At 39.0% G+C, this 22,599-nt stretch overlaps 2 protein-coding genes across 4 annotated transcripts in view; both read right to left on the bottom strand.

Moving 5' to 3' along the window:
• Window positions 1–8,554, bottom strand: part of TTC33 (tetratricopeptide repeat domain 33) — a 44,794-nt gene extending 36,240 nt beyond the window's left edge. Inside the window, exons 1-3 of one of the 2 annotated variants that reach the window (XM_006156293.3) lie at window positions 8,246–8,554; window positions 6,742–6,873; window positions 1,868–2,089 (exon numbers count right to left, since the gene is read on the bottom strand). In XM_006156293.3, the coding sequence (XP_006156355.1) occupies window positions 1,868–2,088 (221 nt within the window). In that variant the 5' untranslated portion in view covers window position 2,089; window positions 6,742–6,873; window positions 8,246–8,554. The remainder of the gene's footprint in view (window positions 1–1,867; window positions 2,090–6,741; window positions 6,874–8,245) is intronic. The other variant, XM_006156292.3, reaches the window with a different exon arrangement.
• A 5,999-nt stretch (window positions 8,555–14,553) lies between these two features.
• Window positions 14,554–22,599, bottom strand: part of PRKAA1 (protein kinase AMP-activated catalytic subunit alpha 1) — a gene marked incomplete at its 5' end in the record, with an annotated part of 22,630 nt that continues 14,584 nt past the window's right edge. For both annotated transcript variants that reach the window (XM_027774866.1, XM_027774867.1), the window contains 3 exon segments: window positions 14,554–16,745; window positions 21,600–21,726; window positions 21,836–22,322. In XM_027774866.1, coding sequence (XP_027630667.1) covers window positions 16,567–16,745; window positions 21,600–21,726; window positions 21,836–22,322 — 793 coding nt within the window.

The following is a 22,599-nucleotide window of genomic DNA, read 5'->3' as shown; positions in this document are numbered from 1 at the left end:
CTGGACTCCCATGTAGTTGACCGCGGTTCGCGTCCCGGACCTGGTGGCTTGAAATTCACACTGGGCGTGTGTGCGTGCCCAAGATCCCGAGAGGAGAATGGAGGAAACGGGATTGTGGCGTGGCCATCCCCCCTGGGGGGGTGATTTCTCGCTTTCTGTCTCTCTGTCTCTCTGTCTGGCGAGCACATGCGCCCTACAGCAAAAACCTCTAAAAAAAAAAAGAAGAATCTCCCTTTCTCCACTGACTTTTGCTTTGACTAAAAAACTCTTAGAGTATTAAAAAAAAAAAGAAACACATAGGAGCAGTATAAGAGCTTAGCTAAAAGGGGCCAATGGGTGGTGTGGTGGTTAAGTGCTGGACTCTCAAAAGGTTCAACCCAGTTTGATCCCAGACCTGGCAGCTTGCTTTCTCTCTCTGTCTTCTCTCTTCAAATTGAAGAATAATATAATAATAAATTTGGGGGGGGGACCAGCAGGTGGCGTGGTGGTTCAGGTGCTGGACACTCCCACATCCCCGACCATGGTTTGAGTCCTGGACCTGATGGCTTGCTTTCTCGCTTCCCTGCCTCGTGTGTCTGTGTGTGTGTGTGTGTGTGTGTGTGTGTGTGTGTCTGGTCAAATTAAAATAAATGAATGAATAAATAAAATTAAATAATTCTTTAAAAGAAAAAATAATAGTAAAATTTTAATTAAACATTTTCTTTAAAAAAAAAAAAAAGCTATGCTAAGAAAGGGTTATGAATAAATGAAGCTATTATCAAATTCTTATGTAACTAGTCGCATTTACTAAAGTATATAAAAAGAAAATGGGAATGGATAACTGAATATCTACCCTGACCCAATGAAGCAGGGGTTGGGGAGGACCCTGAGAGGGAGCAGCAATGGATTTAAAAAAAAAAAAATACAGACACACAAGTAGAAGAAAGCGGGGACTGGGCAGTCTGGGTGTCTCTGATGGAGAATGCCACAGCACTGATTTGTTCTGAGGCTTCTTCTTTTATACAGCAAAGCCAGGTATTTTCTATTATCCACTGCAGCTGTGGAGCATCTGGTGTCCCGTGGTTCTAGACATGTCTCTCCTGATCTTCTCTGGCTGGCACAGAGTTTCCTTTAATTTACACTGCCCTGTAGTGCAGATCTTGTCTTCATTAGAGCTTTCACTTCCCCTGAAGTGTCAGCACCAAGACCATACCTGCTTCAAAGGTCACTGGCTTTTTGTCTAGATATAGCCGCTCCCTCCAAATATCTGTTTTCTTTAATGTATATGCCCTCAAAGCTGTTTCGGGAATGCCTAATTCATAAGACATAATACTGTAAGAGGGATGTTTCTAGCAATTAGACTATCTTCTACTAATCAGTAAGCTGAGTGCACTTTACTTACATTTATTCCTTTTTTTTTTTTTTTTTAATTTGTCAGAGGCCTTTGCCAGAGGCAGGTGGATGAAAACCCATGGGAAATGGTTACACTACAAATAGTTCTCATCCTTTTCTCCCCCCTTTCACGATCTTGGGCATCCAGTGTGTTTCTCAAGCTACCGGGTCCAAGTCTGGGACTCAACCACATAGTCTACCATGTGGGATCCAGCTACCCTAACTACCATGCCACCAACTGGCTTGTGTTTACTGTTTTTTAGACAAAACAAAAAAGATGGCAGAGACATTTTATATATTCTGAAGACTATTTCACAAGCCCACATTTTCTCTGAAAATGGAAATTTTCAGGTGACTCTGAAACATTTCTTTGATTAGTTTAGGACTAGATAAGATTTTAAGCACAAATTTACAGAATTCCTAAGTCTTCATTCCATTACTGATATTGGGGCATAAAATGTAAACCTTTCTTCATGTGAAAATTCTAAAAACATACCTTTTATTTTCAGCCAAAGTGGCTCCTTCATCCTTCAGCTGCTTGCTTTTTTCAGCACAGCCTTCAAGGAGAATTTCTTTCCTACGTTTCATGGTATGAAGCCAGTTCCCCTCATCATTCTCAACGACATCCTTCTCATCAGCAGCCTCAGCTTCAAACTGCTGGGAAGTGACCTTTGAGACTTTCTCACCAATTTTCCTCTTCCACCCAAAGGAAGCCATTCTGGAAAAATACAAAGAAACAGCTTTAAAATTCTAACTTGCCCTTTATAGAAGTGTTCTAACTAATAGGTAAAAAAGGAATAAAAGGATTAGACTATCACTGTCTTTTAACCCATAATTAATGGGTCTAGGCAATAATCATTAGTAGCTTCCAACATCACACACAAAGAAAAAACTAGACATTACACACCTCCCGGTGAAAGAGGCACACTACTCATGAAGTACTCTTGCAGAAACTAATGCTGAATCAGACAGTTTCTATAAGTTTATAAAAAATATGAGATACAAGTAAGCATGCTCAACCGCATGTCAGAATAGACAGCAGAAAACAGAAACTAAAGAAAAGTAAAACTGATTCTTCAAAAACTAAATTCTAGGAAAGAGAAGAATAAGATGAGTGGTCACCCCTAGATTAAGAGAGACTTAAAAGATACAATAACCACTAATGTGTGGGTCTTGTTTAGCTCTTGATCCAAAAAAGCCAAAAGGAAGAAAACACAAAACAATAAGGAGAAAACAGAACACTCTTTTGATATCTGATATTAAGGAAACACAGCTATCTTTTTTTAGGTGTGTTAACAGTATTGTGATTTCACTTATAAAAAGAATACTTATATGTAGGAATACATATTGAAATATTTCATATGAAATTATATGATATCTAGGAATTGTTTCAAACTAATCAGCAGGGGTGGGAAGTACAGTGGAAGAGAAGATACAGCTAAAATAGCATTGCTATGAAATGATTCTTGACCCTGAGAGCATCAAGGTTTACTGTACTCTCTTTCTCCTCTCATGTGTGTTGAAATTTTCCATAATAAAAAGGCTTTAAAAGATTCAAACTTGGGATTTGTGGTGAGGTGGTTATGGGCACTGGACTCCCACAGGGCCAGCCATGGTTTGAGTCCCAGACCTGGTGGCTTGCTTTCTCACTTTCTCTCTCTCTATGGTCAAATTAAAATAAATGAATAAATAAATAAAACTTTCTTAAAAAAAAAAAAAAAGATATGGGGACTAGCAGGTGGTGTAGTGGTTAAGGTGCTGGACACTCCCACATGGCCAGCCATGGTTCAAGTCCTGGACCTGGTGACTTGCTTTCTCACATTCTCTCTCACTTTCTTTCTGTGTGTGTCTCTCTCTGGTCAAATTAAAATAAATGAATAAATAAATAAAATTAAATAAATAATTCTTACCAAAAAAAGATACAAACTTGGGGTTGGCAGGTGGCAGGATATTTATGGGTGCTGGACTTTCACATGGCCGACTACAGTTGGAGTCCCAAACCTGGTGGCTTGCTTTCTCACTTTCTCTCTCTCTCTGTCCCTCTCTGGTCAAATTAAAGCAAATAAATAAGTAAATAAAGTTAAATAAAATAATTCTTCAAGATAAAAATTCAAACTTGACAAATGACTTAATCCACAGAACTTAATAGGTAAATAAATAAAAACAGATGTTAAGGTGCTTTATAAATCTACAATGATATACTAATAAAGGATATCAAAGAGAAGATAATTGATAGAACAAAGTCAAAGGAAACTGAAAGAATTCAACAAATTATTTAGAAAAAGAAATAATGGGGCCAGTAGATGGCATGGCGGTTAAAACTCAAGACTATCAAATGGTCCTCAGCACCATATCCACATCTGGGACCTGGCGGCTTCCTTTCTCTCTCTCTCTCTCTCTCTCTTTTTCTCTCTCTGCCCCCCTTTCCATTTCTCTCTCCCCCCTCTTTCTCCTGCCCTCTCCCCCTCTCTGGTGAGCTCAAATGCCCTGTTACAAATAAGAAAACAATAATAATGATAAATAATTCTTTTTAAATGCAATCCATTTAATCAGGTGTTAACGAGACCTGTGGCAATGGATAATGATTTATCTGTGCGCTACCCACTCTTTTTTTAATATGCATATTTATTTTAAAATAATGTTTAAAAGTTTTACTATAGAATTTAAAAAATAATAATTAACTAAGAGATCCAAGAATTTACTAATTGCGTGGATGGACTTCAAGATACTGTGAACACGTACAACTGTATACATAATTTGCATATGCCTATGTGCATTCTGGAGAAGAGTTTCTAAGCTTTTGTTCCATTTTTAAAGGAGTCTGTAATCCCAAGAAAATTATGATCAACTGACTAATCAAGTAGAAAAGCAGGGGAAAACAATGAACCAGGTTATCATTAAAAAAGAGGCCAGCAGTTGGTGTGGTGGGTCCAACCACAGTTTGAGTCCCAGACCTGGTGCTTTGCTTTCTCACTTTCCCTTTCTCTCTCTCTCTCTCTCTCTCTAGTTAAATTTAAATAAATAAATAAAGTTAAATTTTTTTTAAAGGCACTATTAACAACAACAATACAAAAGGACCAACAGTTGGCATAATGGTTACATCACTGGACTCCCATCTAGTCGACCATGGTTTGAGTCCCACACCTGGCAGCTTAAAACTCACACGAGGTATATGGGCATGCATTCCCAAGATCCCAAGCAGAGAATGGAGAAGAAGGAATCGCAGCGTGGCCATTCCCCAGTGGGGGCGGGGGGGGTTGATTTCTTGCTTTCTGCCTATTTGGCAAGCATGTGAGCCCTGTAGCAAAAATCTCTCTTTAAAAAATAAAAAGCACTGTGGGAATAAGGAAGGGAGAAAGAAAAGGAATAAGTTCTAGCAGACATCAAGGTCTTTATCACTGATGCAAACAGCTGAAGTAACTGTTGGAAAGATGACGACAAAAAAAATGAGGGTAGGTGTGAAATCATTCACACAGAACATCCCAACACAATGGAACAATTTGAAGAGGTAAGAAAATTTTGATTCACATTCCTAATTGTTTTTTCTTAAGTTTGTTATAGAGTACATGTGCTCACCAGAGAAAGAGAGAGAAAGAGAGAGAGAGAGAGAGAGAGAGAGAGAGGGGCAAAGTGAGAAATCATTCCCCAGGGGTATGGCCACACCGCAAAACCTTTTCCTCCATTCTCCTTTCAGGATTTTGGACATGCACACACATGTACCCAGGTGATTATCAAGCCGCCAGGCCCAGGATTCAAACTGCACAGCCAGCCATGTGGGAGTCTGTTGTCTTAACCTTCATACTATCTGCTGGCTCATATGCCTAAGTTCTTACTGAACATGAAGACATATGAATAAATCACAGCAAGTCAGAAATGTACATGTTAATATAGATGAATCAGAAGCTTTCCATAGGAGCAGGGATTTCTAGGAAAACCTAGAAAAGTAATGGATTATAAACTATACTAAGGAATTAGAATAATGCAAACTCTCTGTCTGGACCCATCGTAACATGGGAGAATGAGTCTTTATGTTTCAAAACAACTGCAAGGGTCTTTGGTGAAGAACCAAGAAATGGTTAAAAATGGGAGTATTGTTACTCTGGAACAGAATTTCAGAGGCACAGAATGAAGACAACCTGAGATAATGGATGACTAGGAAGGCCTCATGAGACACCAAGATAGGACAACAAAGGAGTCTTAGTGGACAGAAGGCATAGTGGTGGTAAAACATGATGGTCTCTCAGAGTGACCTACATTATAGTATTTCAGGTTAGCATCCAGAGACCTCCTTGGGTATGCCAGGCACGCATTTGCACATGATCCAGAACTAGCTGGAGATGGATCGCAACATCAGGACCCTATTAGGGGTGCTGCTATTTTTAGTTGAAAAACTAAAAATAAATTTTGGGCGTCAAAAAAAAGAAAGAAGTCTTGTATTTATGATTATACGTGTAAGTAAAAGAATGACTAAATTTTCTGGTTTCAAGTTTCCAAATGTAACTTTGTTTCTGTATAGCAATGTGAGGCATCAGGCTGTGTGGGAATCCTATTAATACTAGCATATATCTGGTGTAAACCTAAGACAAATTACACTATAAGTTATTGGTCAGGTCCGTACGCTATTAGGAATAGGGAATAGGGTGAAGAACAAAGGAAAAAGGGTCAGACAGACTAATGTTATCTTTTAAAAATTAGTAGGTCAGGACCAGCAGGTGGTATGGTGGTTAAGGCGCTGGGCACTCTCACATGGTAGACCACGATCCGAGTCCTGGACCTGGTGGCTTGCTTTCTTACTTTCCCCTCTCTATCTCTGTGTCTCTCTCTGGTCAAATTAAAATAAATGAGTGAATAAATAAAATTAAATAATTAAATAATTCATTTTAAAAAAATTAGTAGATCATTCAGACTCCTATTATCCGCTCCATCTTCGAATCCAAACATTGTTATAACTACTTAGAACAGGTACAGGTTAAGGCCGCAGGCGGTGATTTTCAACCAAGTATGAAAAGGCCACACACATAGTTGCCTCAGGTGTTTATGCCATTCTGCCTTGCAAATCCTTGGAGATCTTCCAGAGATCAGGCTGTAAAGATCAGGACAAAATGAGGTTATAAAGGTTGAGGAAGTCTGATGACACTAGCAACTGACAAGTTTTGCCTTAAAGGCAGGAACAGGAATGTATTCATCTCACTCACAAAATACTGATGGAAAGAATAGGAAAGTTTAAGGGTAGAGGAAAAGGAAAGTGAAGGATTTCATACTTCAAGCTTTGCATTTCTCAGGAAGAGACCAGTCATGTGCTCAAAGTAAGGGAAAGATAAACGGATCTGAGTGGTTGAGAACAATGGAAAAAAAGTCTAAAATACTCACTGTGGAGATTATGAAAAGCACCAATAAGTGATGAGTAGTGAAATCAAACAGTGTCAAGGGCCCACTGAGGTAAAAATACATGAGTCTGTTGCCAAAGCCATTTAGCACAATTTATATTTTCTTCAAAACTGTCTGGAAACCACAAGAGTACAGTTAATTATATTACAGGATAAGTGCCACAAGAGTGTAAACAAATTATGCCATGACATCAGAGAAAGGAAACTTAAGGCTTCCAGAGGACTAAAGGTTTCAAGAGTAGAAATTATCCAGGCTTGAAAGGAGTCCTAAAGGGACCAACAGTTGGCGTAATGGCTATGTTACTGGACTCCCATGTAGTCAATCACGGTTCGCATCCCGGACACAGTGCCTTAAACTCACACTGGGCACACGTGCGTGCGTGCCCAAGCTCCTGAGAGGACAATAGAGGAGAAGAGATTGCACCATGTCTATCCCCCGTGGAGGGTGATTTCTCACTTTCTGTCTCTCTGTCTCTCTCTGTCTGACGAGCACATGCACCCTATAGCAAAAACCTCTCCAAAAAAAGGAGTCCTAGAACAAATGCAAATCACCTTCTACTCTGGAAAATTTATCAGTCAGAGTTGATTCACATATCTTAAATGGTTTATGGTTGCTGTAAGGCTACAGAAATATGAAAATAAAACTTACACAAGTGCCTTTCCTGAATCTACAGTCAGATACATAAGACACCAACATTTTTTCACCAAACTAAGAAACCATATAAGTAAATCATAATGAAACAGGTTTCATGTTAAACTCACAAAACCAAACACATTCAACATTTTATACTTTTACAACATTTTATATATTTAATGAATGCCACAAAAATTCTTATAAATAACGCTGTATTCCAAATTCTTGAACTGGTACAATGATCCCTATAGAGGAGGCTCAGTAACTGCTGATGACTTGACATTTTACCCAGCCACACAGAGAACTATTGTCTTGGCTGCGTCCAAGGACACAGCAGGTCGAAAAAACAGTCCATGAATACGATCAGGAAATCAGAACATCACTCCCGGTAAAGAGATGTACTCAGAAGTGAGCAATTTGAGAACCGATGTACCTAAAATCAGTAGGTCATTCAGACTCCTATTATCCTCTCCATCTTCCAACCCAAACATCGCTCTAACTGCTAAGAACAGGCACAGGTTAAGGCCTCAGGCGTTGATTCTCAACCAAGTATGAAAATGTCACACACAAATCAGTATTTGTGACTTCCCCTTGGGTCCACAATAATGAAAATGTCCATAAAGGCGAAGATCATAAAGTCTGCACTGGACGTCATCGGCGAGTTCACTAGAGGTCAGGTGAACAGACCCACCTCTGCCAGACACCCTCAACGCTGGGGGTGAAGAAAGCTCCCTTCCGTCCCTCCCACCGCTAAAAGGGCCAAGCCGCGCCGTCCACCGCGCTAGCGCGATGTCTTACCCGTCGGCGGTGCTAGGGCGGGCCCCGACCCCCTTGCTTGTCCCTGGAGACCCACCTTGGTGTCTGGGCTCTGCCAACCCGGTTGAGTCTCGATTCTGACTTCTAACAGCTCTTTTTTCAGCTAACCACAACACTCAGTCGCCTGGTTTTCCTTCCTACGCTGCCCACCACCGACCCGGGAGCCTCAGGTCTTGTTAACCTCTCCCGTGGACTGTGTTTACATTCCGCTTGCCCCCGGCGCACCGGAAGCGGAAGTTATCGCTCCTGATTGTTATCTGCCAGCCTTTCGTGCCAAGTTCCCCAAGAAACGCGTTTGGCTCGGGGGTGTACACTTCAGGGTAGCGGACAAGGGAAAAGAGACTCTGGGTCTTTCTTGTCCGCGGATCCTTTCTCCACGATCACAAGTCCCAGAAAACACTGCGGCCGCCTTCACCGCATTGTCTTCTGGGATATGTAGTCCAGGTCCCAAAGCTGAGCGCGCCTTCTAGCCTCCGCCCAGCGCGTCGAGCCCGCGCATGGAAACGCTCAGGGAGCGCAGAGTGAGGCTGCGCAGGCCTAGAAGCGTGCGGGAAGGAACCGGTCTCCTGGCGCAGCAGTCAGCCCCGGAAAGCTAATAAGGCGCGGTTTAGGGAGGAAGTCAAAGTAATGCGGTAACGTGCTGGCACCTGAGTATGAGTAATAAACTGTTGTACTCGTAGTTATTGTATTGTTGACCACCACACTCAGAGCAAAAAAATAAGTAGATGCCGACACTCAAGAGTATCCTTGGTGGAACTTAAAAGTTATTCTAGTATAACGACCTCTGGAGTACCTTTTAAATATTCTTGGTGAAAAAAAGGGGACGTTCTCACGGAGTAATTGTGCTGTATATTTTAGTGTGATGCCTCAAAGGACAGCCCTTGTGACACTCGGTTTTTTTGTTTGTTTGTTTTTTTAAGATTATTTCGTTTTTGTCGCGAAGAGGAAAATCCTGAGTTAATTAGAGAGGATGCCTAGCTAAGTGGGGTGCGACATTCAGTAGTGGCTTACTGTTCGGGAGGGTCCCAGGGCACAATAAAGGCTCCCCTGTCGGAGAGACAGGCTCAGATGGGCGTTTTAAACATATATTTATTGCACGGGGAAAACTCACAAAGGATCGAATCGTGGGTGGCGCGGGTCCTTGCAGGCTGGCTTCACTGGACGTGACATGGGTTCCAACACTCCAGTGCGGAGTCTGCGCCCAAGCGGACTCTAGGCGCCATCGTAGAGAAGCAAGTGGACAATCGGCCAGAGGAGACAGGCTGGAACTAGCCTTGTTACGGGCCGCTAGCCCGGCCGGGGATGATGTTCAGAGGAGCCAGTGATGGTGCATCCAAGACTAAGGGAGGACTCAGGTCTGTCTGAGACTAGGGGAGGACTTAGCTGCATCTCACAGTATGAAATCCGAGATTGAGGGAGGACTCAGCTCCCTTCTCTGGGAAAAGTCCAATTCTGACTGTTCAGAATAGCCGAGTGACAGTTCAGAGTAGTTTTTGTGGAGGCCCTGGTTTTATAGGCCACCCTGGCATGTCTAGTTGCTTTACCGTGGTTTCGCAGCGGTGGTGTGCTGCCTGCACATCTTGTGATTAGGTAGGGTGGTGCTATTACATGTCGTAAGTCACAAAATGCCAGTGCTTTAGAAAATGGTGTTACTTATGCTAACAATGCAGTTCTATCTAAGGTATAACAATTTTATTTATTCATTCATTTATTTTAACTTGACCAGAGAGAGACAGAAAAAGAGAGAGGAAACGAGAAAGCAAGCCACCAGATTCAGGACTCGAACCGTGGTCATCCCAGCACTAAGTCACAAAATGCCAGTGCTTTAGAAAATGGTGTTACTTATGCTAACAATGCAGTTCTATCTAAGGTATAACAATTTTATTTATTCATTCATTTATTTTAACTTGACCAGAGAGAGACAGAAAAAGAGAGAGGAAACGAGAAAGCAAGCCACCAGATTCAGGACTCGAACCGTGGTCATCCCAGCACCTTAACCACTACACTACCTGCTGGTCCCCATGAGGTTAGGTTTTAAACTTAGTTACCTTTTCTTGGAACACAACTTTAATTTTTTTAACAACTGACAAACTGGTTATTCAGACTTGGATACTTGGCAGATCTTTAGGAAATTAACAAAAGGAACTTAGTATAGAGAAACAGTTGATGGTGATGCTAGTGATTAAATTCAAGACTTTCAGCAGGGCCTGATTTTGAAAAAATCAAGACTTTAAGCAGAACTTAATTTTGGAAAAATTGTATTCACTCATAATGATCCTGACCATTTCCCAATACGTCTAGAATTTCCTAATGAGATCAGGAGACATTATAAAATGTGGTTTTTATTCAAATTGTTTTATTGGAGCACCGTGATAACATACCACTTTTTTTTTTTCTTGGCTATAGCCTGTGTGGTCACCATAGGGACAAAAGAGAAATCACCTCCAGGAGGGGATGGCTACATGCAATCCCTTCTCTATTCTTTCCTGGGTTTTGCGCACTCACACACCTGTCCCCAGCATGTTTTCAAGCCATTGCATTGGTCTCCATCCACACAGGCATCTGGGCTCCAGCCACCCTAACCACCATACCACCACCTAGCCCAACCTCTGTCTTCTGATATTATTATAAAAAAACATGGTTGGGGCTGGCAGGTGGTGTGATGGTTAAAGGCACTGGATTCCCATATGGTCAACTGCGGTTCAGGTCCTAGATCTGGCAGCTTGCTTTTTCTCTATCCCTTTCTCTCTCTGTCTGTCTCTGGTCAAATTAATAATAACAACGACAAATGGAATTAAATAAATTTTTTTAAAAAAAAGACATGGTGGTGGCAGTGTTTCTTAAATTGGGTAGGTAGAGGAATTACATAGCCATCTTCACTGTATACTAAAACACTGAAAACTCAGAGTCAATTTTTTATGATTTTGTGCAATTTTCTGTACATGTTATATATCTCTGTAAAAATATAAAAATATGTCTTTCCAAGTAACAGAATAGTGATTACTAGAAGATAAGGCTGGAACTAGGGAGGTTTGGGAGATATTAACAGACACAGAATTAGAACCGCATAGAAGTAAAGTTTAGTGATCTATAGCACAGTAGGGTGACTATAGTTAACAATAACTTATACATTTCAAGTTAGCTAGATAAGAAGATTTCAAATACTCCCAACACCAACTAATGCCAAAGGTTTGAGGTGATGGATATGCAAATTCTCCTGATTTGATCATAACACATTCTAGTCATACACTGGAGAAACACTGTACCAATAAATATGTATAACATTTTGGGGAACCAGCAGTTAGCGTAATGGCTATGTCGCTGGACTCCCACGTAGTCGACCGTGGTTCGTGTCCCGGACCCGGTGGCTTAAAACTCACGCCGGGCGCGTGTGCGTGCGTGCCCAAGATCCCGAGAGGAGAATGGAGAAGGGATTGCGGCGTGACCATCCCCTCTGGGGGGTGATTTCTCGCTTTCTGTCTCTATGTCTCTCTCTGTCTGTCTGGCGAGCGCACGCGCCCTACAGTGAAAATCTCTCCAAAAAAAAAAAAAAAACATTTTGTAAATCAAAAAGGGATAAAAAAATATACATATCTCCAATAAGCTGTTCATAGTGGGACTGTATCTTATGGTCACATCCATAGGGCTTGGTTCTAGTAGCTTATGAGAAGATACAGATCTACAGAGTGAACAAATAGTGCTTGATGCTGTGCGCCAATGTAGACATGTTCGAAATCTCTTAACTGTGATCGCCTCTACACCGGTTAAGGGCTACCTTCCACTAAGTTTTTATATTTTATCCACCACATCGCTACTTTGGTTACAATTTTGATTTACCTACTGACATATTTCTTATGTTGTCTTTCTGTAAACAGGATCATCTTCCAAGGTGTTTAAAATCCTTTAAAGTTATCACTTAACATTTATTGACTTTTATAATAAATAAAAATTTACAATAAATAGTTCAGTAAATAGTTTTTTCAAAAAAGAGAATTTCATGTACAATTTCCTACAGTCAAGGTATATACCTAGAGCAGTTTCTAAGTTCCCTAACAGAACCTTGTATCTTACTCATAACAAACCTTTATCACTGTTTTTTGTTGTTTTAAAGAATTAGAATGTCACCAATCTAGCACAAGCGCTGCCTAACAGTGTGACATCCATATAAAATTTAACACTAACTAAATTCTAACAGAAGTGGGATTCTAATTAAGCTGCTAACAATGATAAACTAACTACTTAGGCTTTTTACAGTGTATATCTGAGTATTTTGTCGAGGTAGTCGATTTTTAGATGAAATCAAAACTGATTTAGTTGAGGCAAAAATCACAATGTGTACTAAAATTTGATTAGGCAATATATTTTATATTTAGGTACACTGTCAAAAAGAAAGGTACACAAATATTCAGCCTTGAACAAGCTTTTCCCATTCAGTTTCCCAAAGGTTAAAAAAGGAAGCACATTGTAACAGATGAAAAATGAAGTTTTTCTTTATTATTTTATCTTTTTCGATGAAAGTACTTGAAAATGTATGCTTAAATATACTCTGGTCAAAACATATAGGAACCACAAACACCACTGTCTTCTACCTATCACCAATTTACAGTTAAATGCTGTATGTGGAATTTTATTCATCTAGTCAGGAGAACTCACCATGAAAATGAGATCTCTAATGTGGGTGAGGAGATGGGAGAGGTTAAGGGGAAAAAAATATTTAAACACACATTTTTCTTTCATTCTGAAGGTGCCAGTTTGACCACAGATGCATAGTTTAACATCTTTCCTGTCACTACAAGATAAAAAAAGGGCAGTCTGGGTTAAGCAGGAAAGGATTTTGTATAAAATCTTTAAAACTCTGAAAAACTACAAAAGCATCTCAAGAAAAAAATATAATCAAAGTAAAAGCAATGGAGTTTACTTCAGTGAAATTATTTTAAATTAGATATGATATATTAAGCTCCCATTTACCCCAACCTGATAGAAAAGTCCCTCTCTGTGAGAAATCAATTATTTTAATGGCAAAATTTTTACATATCAGTAAAATTGGTTATATTTAAAACTATGTATACAGTACATTTCTGGCAAAAACCTTACACATCTTTCAGTTGTCAAGACAAAGTAAAAATATGGTAGCATAAAATCACAAAAAATATAAATTGCTGAAAAGATTAAAAAAAGATTAAAAATCATTTGCATTGACTCTCCTTACCTCTTCAATATTAGCAATAAGAATTTGCAAACTACAATAAATTTGTGAAAATTCTGTTGCAACCTTGACACATTTGACCAAAAATTGTCATTTCAAAAATCCTAGCTTAAAAAAGAATTAACTGCAACAGTCAGTGTATTTATCACACTATTTGTACAAGTGCAATGTTTAAATATATTCAAAATAAAACTCAGTAACTAAAAGGAATCACAATAACTTATAAAAGAAGCAAAGTTTACAAAATTAACAATTTTCAGAAGGTCCTATTTAATTGGTCCCTCCTTTTCTTCCCCCTCCCCACAACAGCGTAGAGACATTACTTATTCTATATACAAATCTGTAACTTTAAAAATACAATCTTCTGGTAACTTCAGGAACATAATGCTGCATTTAGAAAGCCTAAGTGAGAAATCAATATCCACAAAAGAGAGAGCCATATACAAGTCAGAAATAGTTTTGAACTGATATTTAAATGGATCTTCTATTTATACAGTTTTTAAATTCAAAGTTGAATAGAACAAGCCCTGGAAAAAAAGCACAGTTTTTCTTTTAAATTCAGTGCATGATTTTAGAGGTACTGGGGTCAAGTCCACAACTAGAGTAACAATCTGCATAAGTTACCATGATATTTATGCATAATATCATCTGGTTACATAGGTGCTCACCATATTTGCCAAAAACAACCCTAAAATACAATGATTCTTTTAAGACAAAAAAAAAAGTTCCATTTCAATGAGGAAATGATTAATGCTTCAAAAAATAATTTCTTAATGACATATAAGGCAAATATGAGTGATACAATAATTTTCTTATTAGCATACACATGGTACCAGTTTCATCTGAAGTTACTTTAAATCTTCATTTATACCTATTACGTAATCCTGTTACTAAGAATGAAAAAAATATATATATATATATATAAATGTAAGTCTGAGATCTTAGGATGATTAAACATCTTTTACTGATATTTAAATGGATCTTCTATTTATACAGTTTTTAAATTCAAAGTTGAATAGAACAAGCCCTGGAAAAAAAGCACAGTTTTTCTTTTAAATTCAGTGCATGATTTTAGAGGTACTGGGGTCAAGTCCACAACTAGAGTAACAATCTGCATAAGTTACCATGATATTTATGCATAATATCATCTGGTTACATAGGTGCTCACCATATTTGCCAAAAACAACCCTAAAATACAATGATTCTTTTAAGACAAAAAAAAAAGTTCCATTTCAATGAGGAAATGATTAATGCTTCAAAAAATAATTTCTTAATGACATATAAGGCAAATATGAGTGATACAATAATTTTCTTATTAGCATACACATGGTACCAGTTTCATCTGAAGTTACTTTAAATCTTCATTTATACCTATTACGTAATCCTGTTACTAAGAATGAAAAAAAAAAAATATATATATATATAAATGTAAGTCTGAGATCTTAGGATGATTAAACATCTTTTGACAGTTCCCACAATGCGGTGTTTTAAAAAGTAATTAAAACCCAAAATAAATGTGAACATTTCAAAGAACCAATTTGTTCATATTTTATCAAAATAATAATCCGAATAAAGAGACAGAACCAACGAATGTGTAAACTATTGGGTCGTCAGAAAATTCAGGATATGGGACCAGCAGTTGGAATAATGGCTATGTCGTTGGACTCCCATGTGGTTCCACCGTGGTTCAAGTCCTGGACCTGGTGGCTTAAACACACGATGGGCGCCTGTGTGGCCTGTGCAGCGTGGCCATCCCCCCGGTGGGGTGATTTCTCACTTCCTGTCTTTCTGGCGAGCATATTTTTCTATGCATAAACGCGTCATGACTTTTCCGACAATTCAACAGCTGGATCTTGGTTCGAAATAACCAACTATAAAAGAAATTTGGAAGATAACTGAGGAAATCTAAATATAGATTCATTACTAGATGACATTAGAAAATTATTCGTCTCATAATTCTAGTATTACTTTTTATTTTTTTGGAGAATGTCATTTTTTGGACATATCTGCAATATCTAAGGGAATAACGGTGTGACCCAAATGATTAAGAAGAAAAAACGATTCTACATACACATGTATATGTATAACTATATCTTTATACATAAATAAACAGAAAATAAAGCAGAATGTTAACAATTGTTTAATCTAAATGGTAAACACATGGTATCACCCTACGGTCTCAATTTTTTTGCTTTTAAGAATGTTTATAATAAAATTTGGGGGACAAAGTCATATCCAAGCATTTAGTTTATAAGAGATGTTCTTTCTAAATATTGAATCAATTTAAGAGATTGTCAAAATGACTAGACATTTTTGCATATACTCAATACTGATTGACATTATGAGTCAGTTGTATTTATGAAATTGGCAAAAACATGATTTATTTACACTGTATGCAACATAGCTCTTGTAACAAAAAGAACACTTTATGTACAGAATACAGTGGGACAGATTTTAATATTAAACTTAGTGCCTAAAGTATCTGAATATATATACTCTGTGTTCTTGGACTTACGAAGCTAAAGAAAAAAAATTAATTGAGTCTAATATCTGATATGACTTACCACATACTATAGAACTTTAAGAGTGGGATATGTAGTTATCCAGACACTATGAGAGGAAGATACTAGCTATTTAAGAAGTTAAGGAGCCCAGAAAACAAAATCACCTATAAACATCTCCAGGAATTCTAGGCAATATTTATTGAATAAATTCATTAAGCAAATATGTAACACATCAACATGTAATAATATATGAAGGCCTTTATGGTAAATTAATATTCTCAAAGCCCTATGTACACTAAATATAAAATAGCCAAAAAAATCAAGTGAGCCTGAGAGATCTATAATTCATTGTGTATATTAAATATATGCTATATGCCTGCTAAATAATGAGCAACGAAATTGCCTTAATTTCTGCACATTAAACTTTTAACTATTAATCAATCTTCCAATCCCTGTGCAAACTGCATTCCAAAAGGCCAATTCTTAGTTATAATATGAATAACTTGGTTATAAACGGAAGCATTTGGCTATGATTTATTATGCATGCTTATTGCTATCAAAGAAATAAGCAAAGGTTTAGGTTTACTGTGCAAGAATTTTAATTAGATTTGCACACATCTCAAAAAATTCTCTTGTGTGACTTCCAGGTCATGGAGTTATGTCAACAGGAGAAAAGTCAAGTGACGTCACAGATGAGGTAAGAGAAACTTCTGAGGATTTTCCTTGAACTTCAGGATCTGAATCATTCCTTTGGCAAGATCGATAGTTGCTAACAGATCCCGATCTCTGTGGAGTAGCAGTCCCTGATTTGGCTTCTGTAATTTCATCTGGGTAAAAAGAATTTCAATGTATTATAATCTACGACTTCCCCCCAAATTCATTTAACGATATTAAATTTGGCTTTTCAAGTAATAATACTGAACAGCTATTGAAAATATGATTTAAAAAACCTAAAGTTGGGGGCCAGCACGTGGCATGGTGGTTAAAGGTGCTGGGTTCCCACATGGCCGACCATGGTTTGAATCCTGGACCTGGTGGCTTGCTTTTTCACTTTCACTTTCTCTCTATCTCTGTCTCTCTGGTCAAATTAAAGAAACAGTAACAACAAATGGAATTAAATAAATAAACATTTAAAAAAAAAAAAAAACCTAAAGTTGGGGCAGGCAGGTGGCATGGTGGTTAAGGTGCAAGAATCCTACAGTTCAAGCCCTGGATCTGGAAGCTTGCTTTCTCACTTCTCTTTCTCTCTCTCTCTGGACAAGTTAAAATAATAGTAATGATAATAATAATTTAAAAAGTTAAATAAATCATTCTTTAAAAAGGAAAACCTAAAATAGAGGGTCCAGTAGATGCCACAGGGTTAATGTACTAGACTCCTACATGGTTTGAGTCCCAGACCTGGAGGCTTGAAAATCACACAGGACGCATGTGCATGTGTGCCCCAAATCCCAGGAGAATGAAGGAGAAGGAATTTTGTGGCCATTCTCTTGAGGAATGATTTCTCATTTTACCTCTCATTGTCCCTCTCTGTCTCTCAATGGCGAATGCATACACCCTATGGCAAAAAATTTAAAAAATAAAAAAAACCTATAACAAGAAAGAAACCTAAAATAGAAGCGATGAACCTAAGTTAAAACACACACCATTTAAGTTTGTATTTACCAATTCCTTCCATGAGAGAGACACAGAGACAGAGAAGAGAGTGACAAGCACCCCGACAGGGACTTCATGCCAGGATCCCCCTTCTAGTCAGTCTGGTTCAAGGGCACAGGTACACACACAGTGTATATAGGGAGGCCCTGAGACACAAACTTTGGGCCTTCCCATATGGGTCCAGTTGCCTTACCGCTGTACTACCATCTGGCTCCTATTCACCTTTTATATAAATAGCATATGTTCTTCTGATGGCTGTTCTAGATTAAGAACAGTACAGTTAGCGTAATGGCTATGTCGCTGGACTCCCATGTAGTCGACTGCAGTTTGCGTCCCGGACCCGGTGGCTTAAAAAACTCACACCGGGTGCGTGTGTGAGCGTGCCCAAGATCCCGAGAGGAGAACGGAGGAGAAGGGATTGTGGTGTGGGCATTCACCTGGGGGGTGATTTCTCACTTTCTGTCTCTTTGTCTCTGTCTGTCTGGTGAGCGCACACACCCTATAGCAAAAACCTCTCAAAAAAAAAACAAAAACAGTATGCAGCCACTCATCAATCTTGCAACCCAAGATTAAGAGCCTTGTAAACCAATAACCTGAATTTAAGAGACACCATTCTCTAGCTATAAAAATTAATCCTTCTATATTAAAATCATAGACTCTGGGGTCCACACTATGGTGTAGCAACAAAATTCAGCATTCTGTGAGTGGAACCACGTGGCAAGATTGCCAGTTTGCATACAGAGATGTCCCTGAGTACACTGCGCACACATGTGCTAGCACATGATCTGCACTAAGCAGGGGTTAGGGGTGGATGGTTTGTCTCTGTATCATTCATGAAGTGAAGCTTTGATAAAAAATTAAATCACAGAATCAATGCACTTGAAATTTGGAAGGTATCTTGAATTATCTCACCTAATCCCTCATTTTACTGGTAAGAAAATGTGAACCCAGAGAAGTTAAGTGAGGAACCAGCAGTTGGCGAATGGCTATGTCGCTAGACTCCCATGTAATCGACTGCAGTTCGAGTCCCAGACCCAGTGGCTTAAACTCATGCCAGGCACATGTGCACGCGTGCCCAAGATCCCGAGAGGAGAATAGAGAAGGTACTGCGGCGTGGCCATGTCCTCGGGGGTTGGGGGGATTTCTCACTTTCTGTCTGTCTCTCTCTGTCTTTCTGGCGAGTGCATGTGCCCTATAGCAAAACCTCTCCCCCTCAAAAAAATAAAGTGATTTATGATAACAATGAACAGAACAAATATAACAAACAAAAAGGCAACAAATGAACAGAAAGCTAAATTTAGAGCCTAAATCTAGTCTCGCTCAGTGCTTTTCACTTTCTCTTCATAATTCATGTAAGATTTCATAAAATAGCAACAATGCTAATGAACAAAAAAAATCATAGAAAAATTCAAATTGGAAATAAAAGATAAAAACAGTAAATGGTCATTTAACTGATAAAGCTCATTGCTAATAAAACTGCAGTTACAAATTGGATGCAAAGCCAATGAGAAAAATACCCTTTCTATAGTTCAGACTATATGTATAATTTTTATAAATCTTGGACATGCATACACACATGCCTGGCATGAATTTCAAGTCAACAGGTCCTGGACTCGAACCACGGTCGACTATATGAAGTCCAGCTGCATAACTATTACACCATCTGCTACTCTCATCTGTATTTTTTTTCACTTTTCCTGAGGATGCACACACTCACCAGAGAGAGACAAGGGGTGGGAGGGTGAGAAAGCATCGCTTTCATGGTGAATAGTAAAGCTCTAATCTCTTCTCTACCATTTCTTCCTATTTTGGGGGCATGCACACACACAGATACCACGTTTATCAAACTGTTGCGTTAGGGACTTGAACTGTGGAGTGCTATGTGGGATCCAGCTGCGTTAATCACCATACTAGGGCTGGCCCCATTTTTTGTTTGTCTGTTTTTTAGGGTTTAGCCAAGTGTGTGTGCTCACCAGAGACAGAGAGAGAGAAAGAGATGGTGAGAAGAAAAATGAGAAATGATCCCCCTAGGGGGGATTGCCACACAGCAATCCCTTCTCCTCTCTTCTCCTTCTGGGATTTTAGGCATGTGTGCAAACATACCTGGTGTAACTTCCTTTTTTTTTTTTTTTTTTTTTGCTATAGGGCACATGTGCTCTCCAGAAAGACAGAAACAGAGAGATAAAAAGCAAGAAATCACCCCCCAGGGGAGATGGCCACACAGCAATCCCTTCTCCTCCATTCTCCTCTTGGGATCTTAGGCACGCACAGACACACATGCCCGGGTCTGGGACTCGAACCACAGTCAACTACATGGGAGTTCAGCGACATAGCCATTAGGCTAACTGCTGGTCCCACCTGGTGTGATTTCAACCCAATGAGTCTGGGACTCGAACTATAGTTGACCACGTGGGAGTCTAGCACCTGAACCACTACGCCACCTGCTGATCCAGCCCTATTCTTTTTTTCAGTTGACTTTATTCATGAGAGAGAACACATGCATGTAGCACCTGACAGATTGTGACACCTAGGACAGGGTCTCATCATTCCATGATTCTCTCCTCCAGCCCTCTGGTATGTCAGGATCGTGGGCATGTGCACACCCAGAGTGTTTTCAGGTCAACTGGTGATCTGAACCCACAGTCAACCATGTAGCTTCCAGTCCTACAGGTTCAGTATGCTACTGCCTATAATACCAAGTCTGGGCCAAAATTTATTTCTAAATATATTGTTTTATTTTACAAAGGAAACCATATAAAAAAACAAAAAAGGGGACACGCAGTCCTGATGGTTAAAGCAACTGGATCCCACATGGCCTACCTCAAGGTTCAAGTCCTAGGCCTGGAAACTTGAAGAACATGTGAGCATATGTGCCCAAAATCCTGAAAGGAGGGAGCAGTGGAGGAGAAGGGATTGCAGTGTGACCATTTCCCCATGGGGTTTGCTTTCTCCTCTCCCCGTCTCTCTGTCTCTCTCTGGCAAGTGCATGCGGCCTCTAGCAAAAAAAAAAAAAAAAAAAGAGAGAGACAGAAAATTATCACTATAGAATCAGACTATATCTGGCTTAAAGGATCTTATGATAAGAAAAACTTCAAAATAATACACTGTAAGATTTTAAGTATTGGAACCAGGAGTTGGTATGGTAGGTAAGGTGTTGGACTCCCACATGGCCAACTACAGTTTAAGTCCCAGTTCTGGTGGCTTGCTTTCTTTTTCCTTCTCTCTCTGTTTTTCTGATGAGTGTACATCCCCTATAATAAATTAAAAACTAATAATAATAAATAAAAATTAAATAAATCTTTGCAAAAAAAGATTTCAAGTATAACAAGATTGACAAATATTAACATTGTAAAGGCACACAAGTCACATTTTATATTCCTTTGATACTGAATTGGTAGACAAAAGTCAGGAAGATGCAAAAGAACCAAAAACTAAAGAAATCTGGGTCCAGCAGTTGGCATGGGGGTTAAGAGCCCTGGACTCCCACATGATCAACCAAGGTTCAAGTCCCAGAAGCGGTTTGCTTTCTCACTTTCCCTTTTCTTTCTCTCTAGTCCCAGATCTGGCCGCTTGCTTTCTCACTTTCTCTCTCTCTCATTCGCTCTGTCCCTTCCTGGTCAAACTAAAATAAATAAGTAAATAAATAAATAACATTAAATAAGATAATTATTTAAAAAAAAAAATAGGGACCAGCAGTTGGCATAACAGCTATGTTGCTGGACTCCCATGTAGCCAACCATGGTTCAAGTCCTGGTCCTGGTGGCTTAAACTCATGTTGGGCGTGTGTGCATGTGTGCCCAAGATCCCGAGAGGAGAATGGAGAAGAAGGGACTGCGGCGTGGCCATCCCCCCTAGGGGGTGATTTCTCATTTTCTGTCTCTCTGTCTCTCTGCCTTTCTGGTGAGCACACGCGCCCTATAGCAAAAAACTCAAAAAATAAATAAATAAATACAAATAAAGAGAAAGAAACCCAAGTTAGGTAACCAGTTTGAATATATCCTCTATGTTGTTTTGTGTGATGCACATACCATCAATGCTACGGAAATCCAGTAAGTAAGTTCTACTATCCACTTGGTATAATTGAAGACTCATTTTGGAAAATGTGCTTGTCACAGGATTCTTCCTTCGTACACGCAAATAATACGGGTTTACAACCTGCATGTAGTGTGGACAAACACAAAGTCAAAAGCAATTCTTCTGTATACCAGTTCCCAGACTATAGGTTTGCCAAATATACTAATAATCAGAATGCTCTCTTTCTTACCTTCCATTCATAATCCAATTGTTTAATTGCTCTACATACTTCTGCCATGATATCATTTGGTCGACTTTGACTTCTAATTCCCAAATGCCATTTTGCTTTCCTTACACCTTGGTGTTTGGATTTCTGTGGATTTAATTCATCCAGAGTATGGCGTGCCCGTGGTGTTTCAGCAACCAAAAATGGTACTCTTTCAGGATGGGGTCGAGTCAAATGGTGATCATCAAGAAAAGAATCAGGCGGGCTTGTTGCCAAGTAGAAATCTTTGGCTTCATTCATTATTCTTCTGTTATCTATTATGAGGTGGTAGGCAACTGCCAAAGGGTCCTGGTGATTTCTATTATAAAGGCAGCTGAGAACCTCCTCTTCTGAGCATTCAAACTTTTCACATACTTCTTTTAAGGCTTCATCATCAATCATGGTTGAACTATATGATGGATCCTCAGGAAAGAGATATTTTGGAAGGTCCTGTTTAAACCATTCATGTTCCCTGAGAGAACACAGCAAAGTTAGGAAAAGGATCTTGAAAAGATCTGAGACTAAAAATTACAGTACAAGGAATTTGGGATATGAATTCATTAACATTTATACATGTACTTTATTATTATTCTCATTTTTTAAATGAGGTTTTTCTCTTCTAGTTCACAGTTCATTATATTGGGTTGTTGAAAAAGTCATGAGACTTTTTTTAAATAATTTTTCTTTCTTTTTTTTTTTTGGAGAGATTTTCACTGTAGGGCGCGTGCGCTTGCCAGACAGACAGAGAG

The sequence above is a fragment of the Tupaia chinensis genome, unplaced genomic scaffold, assembly GCF_000334495.1.
Source record: "Tupaia chinensis unplaced genomic scaffold, TupChi_1.0 Scaffold000489_1, whole genome shotgun sequence".
In the NCBI taxonomy this organism is placed as follows: Eukaryota; Metazoa; Chordata; class Mammalia; order Scandentia; family Tupaiidae; genus Tupaia; species Tupaia belangeri.
Note: the sequence above shows the minus strand (reverse complement) of the source record. Positions and strands in the feature narration are given on the sequence as shown.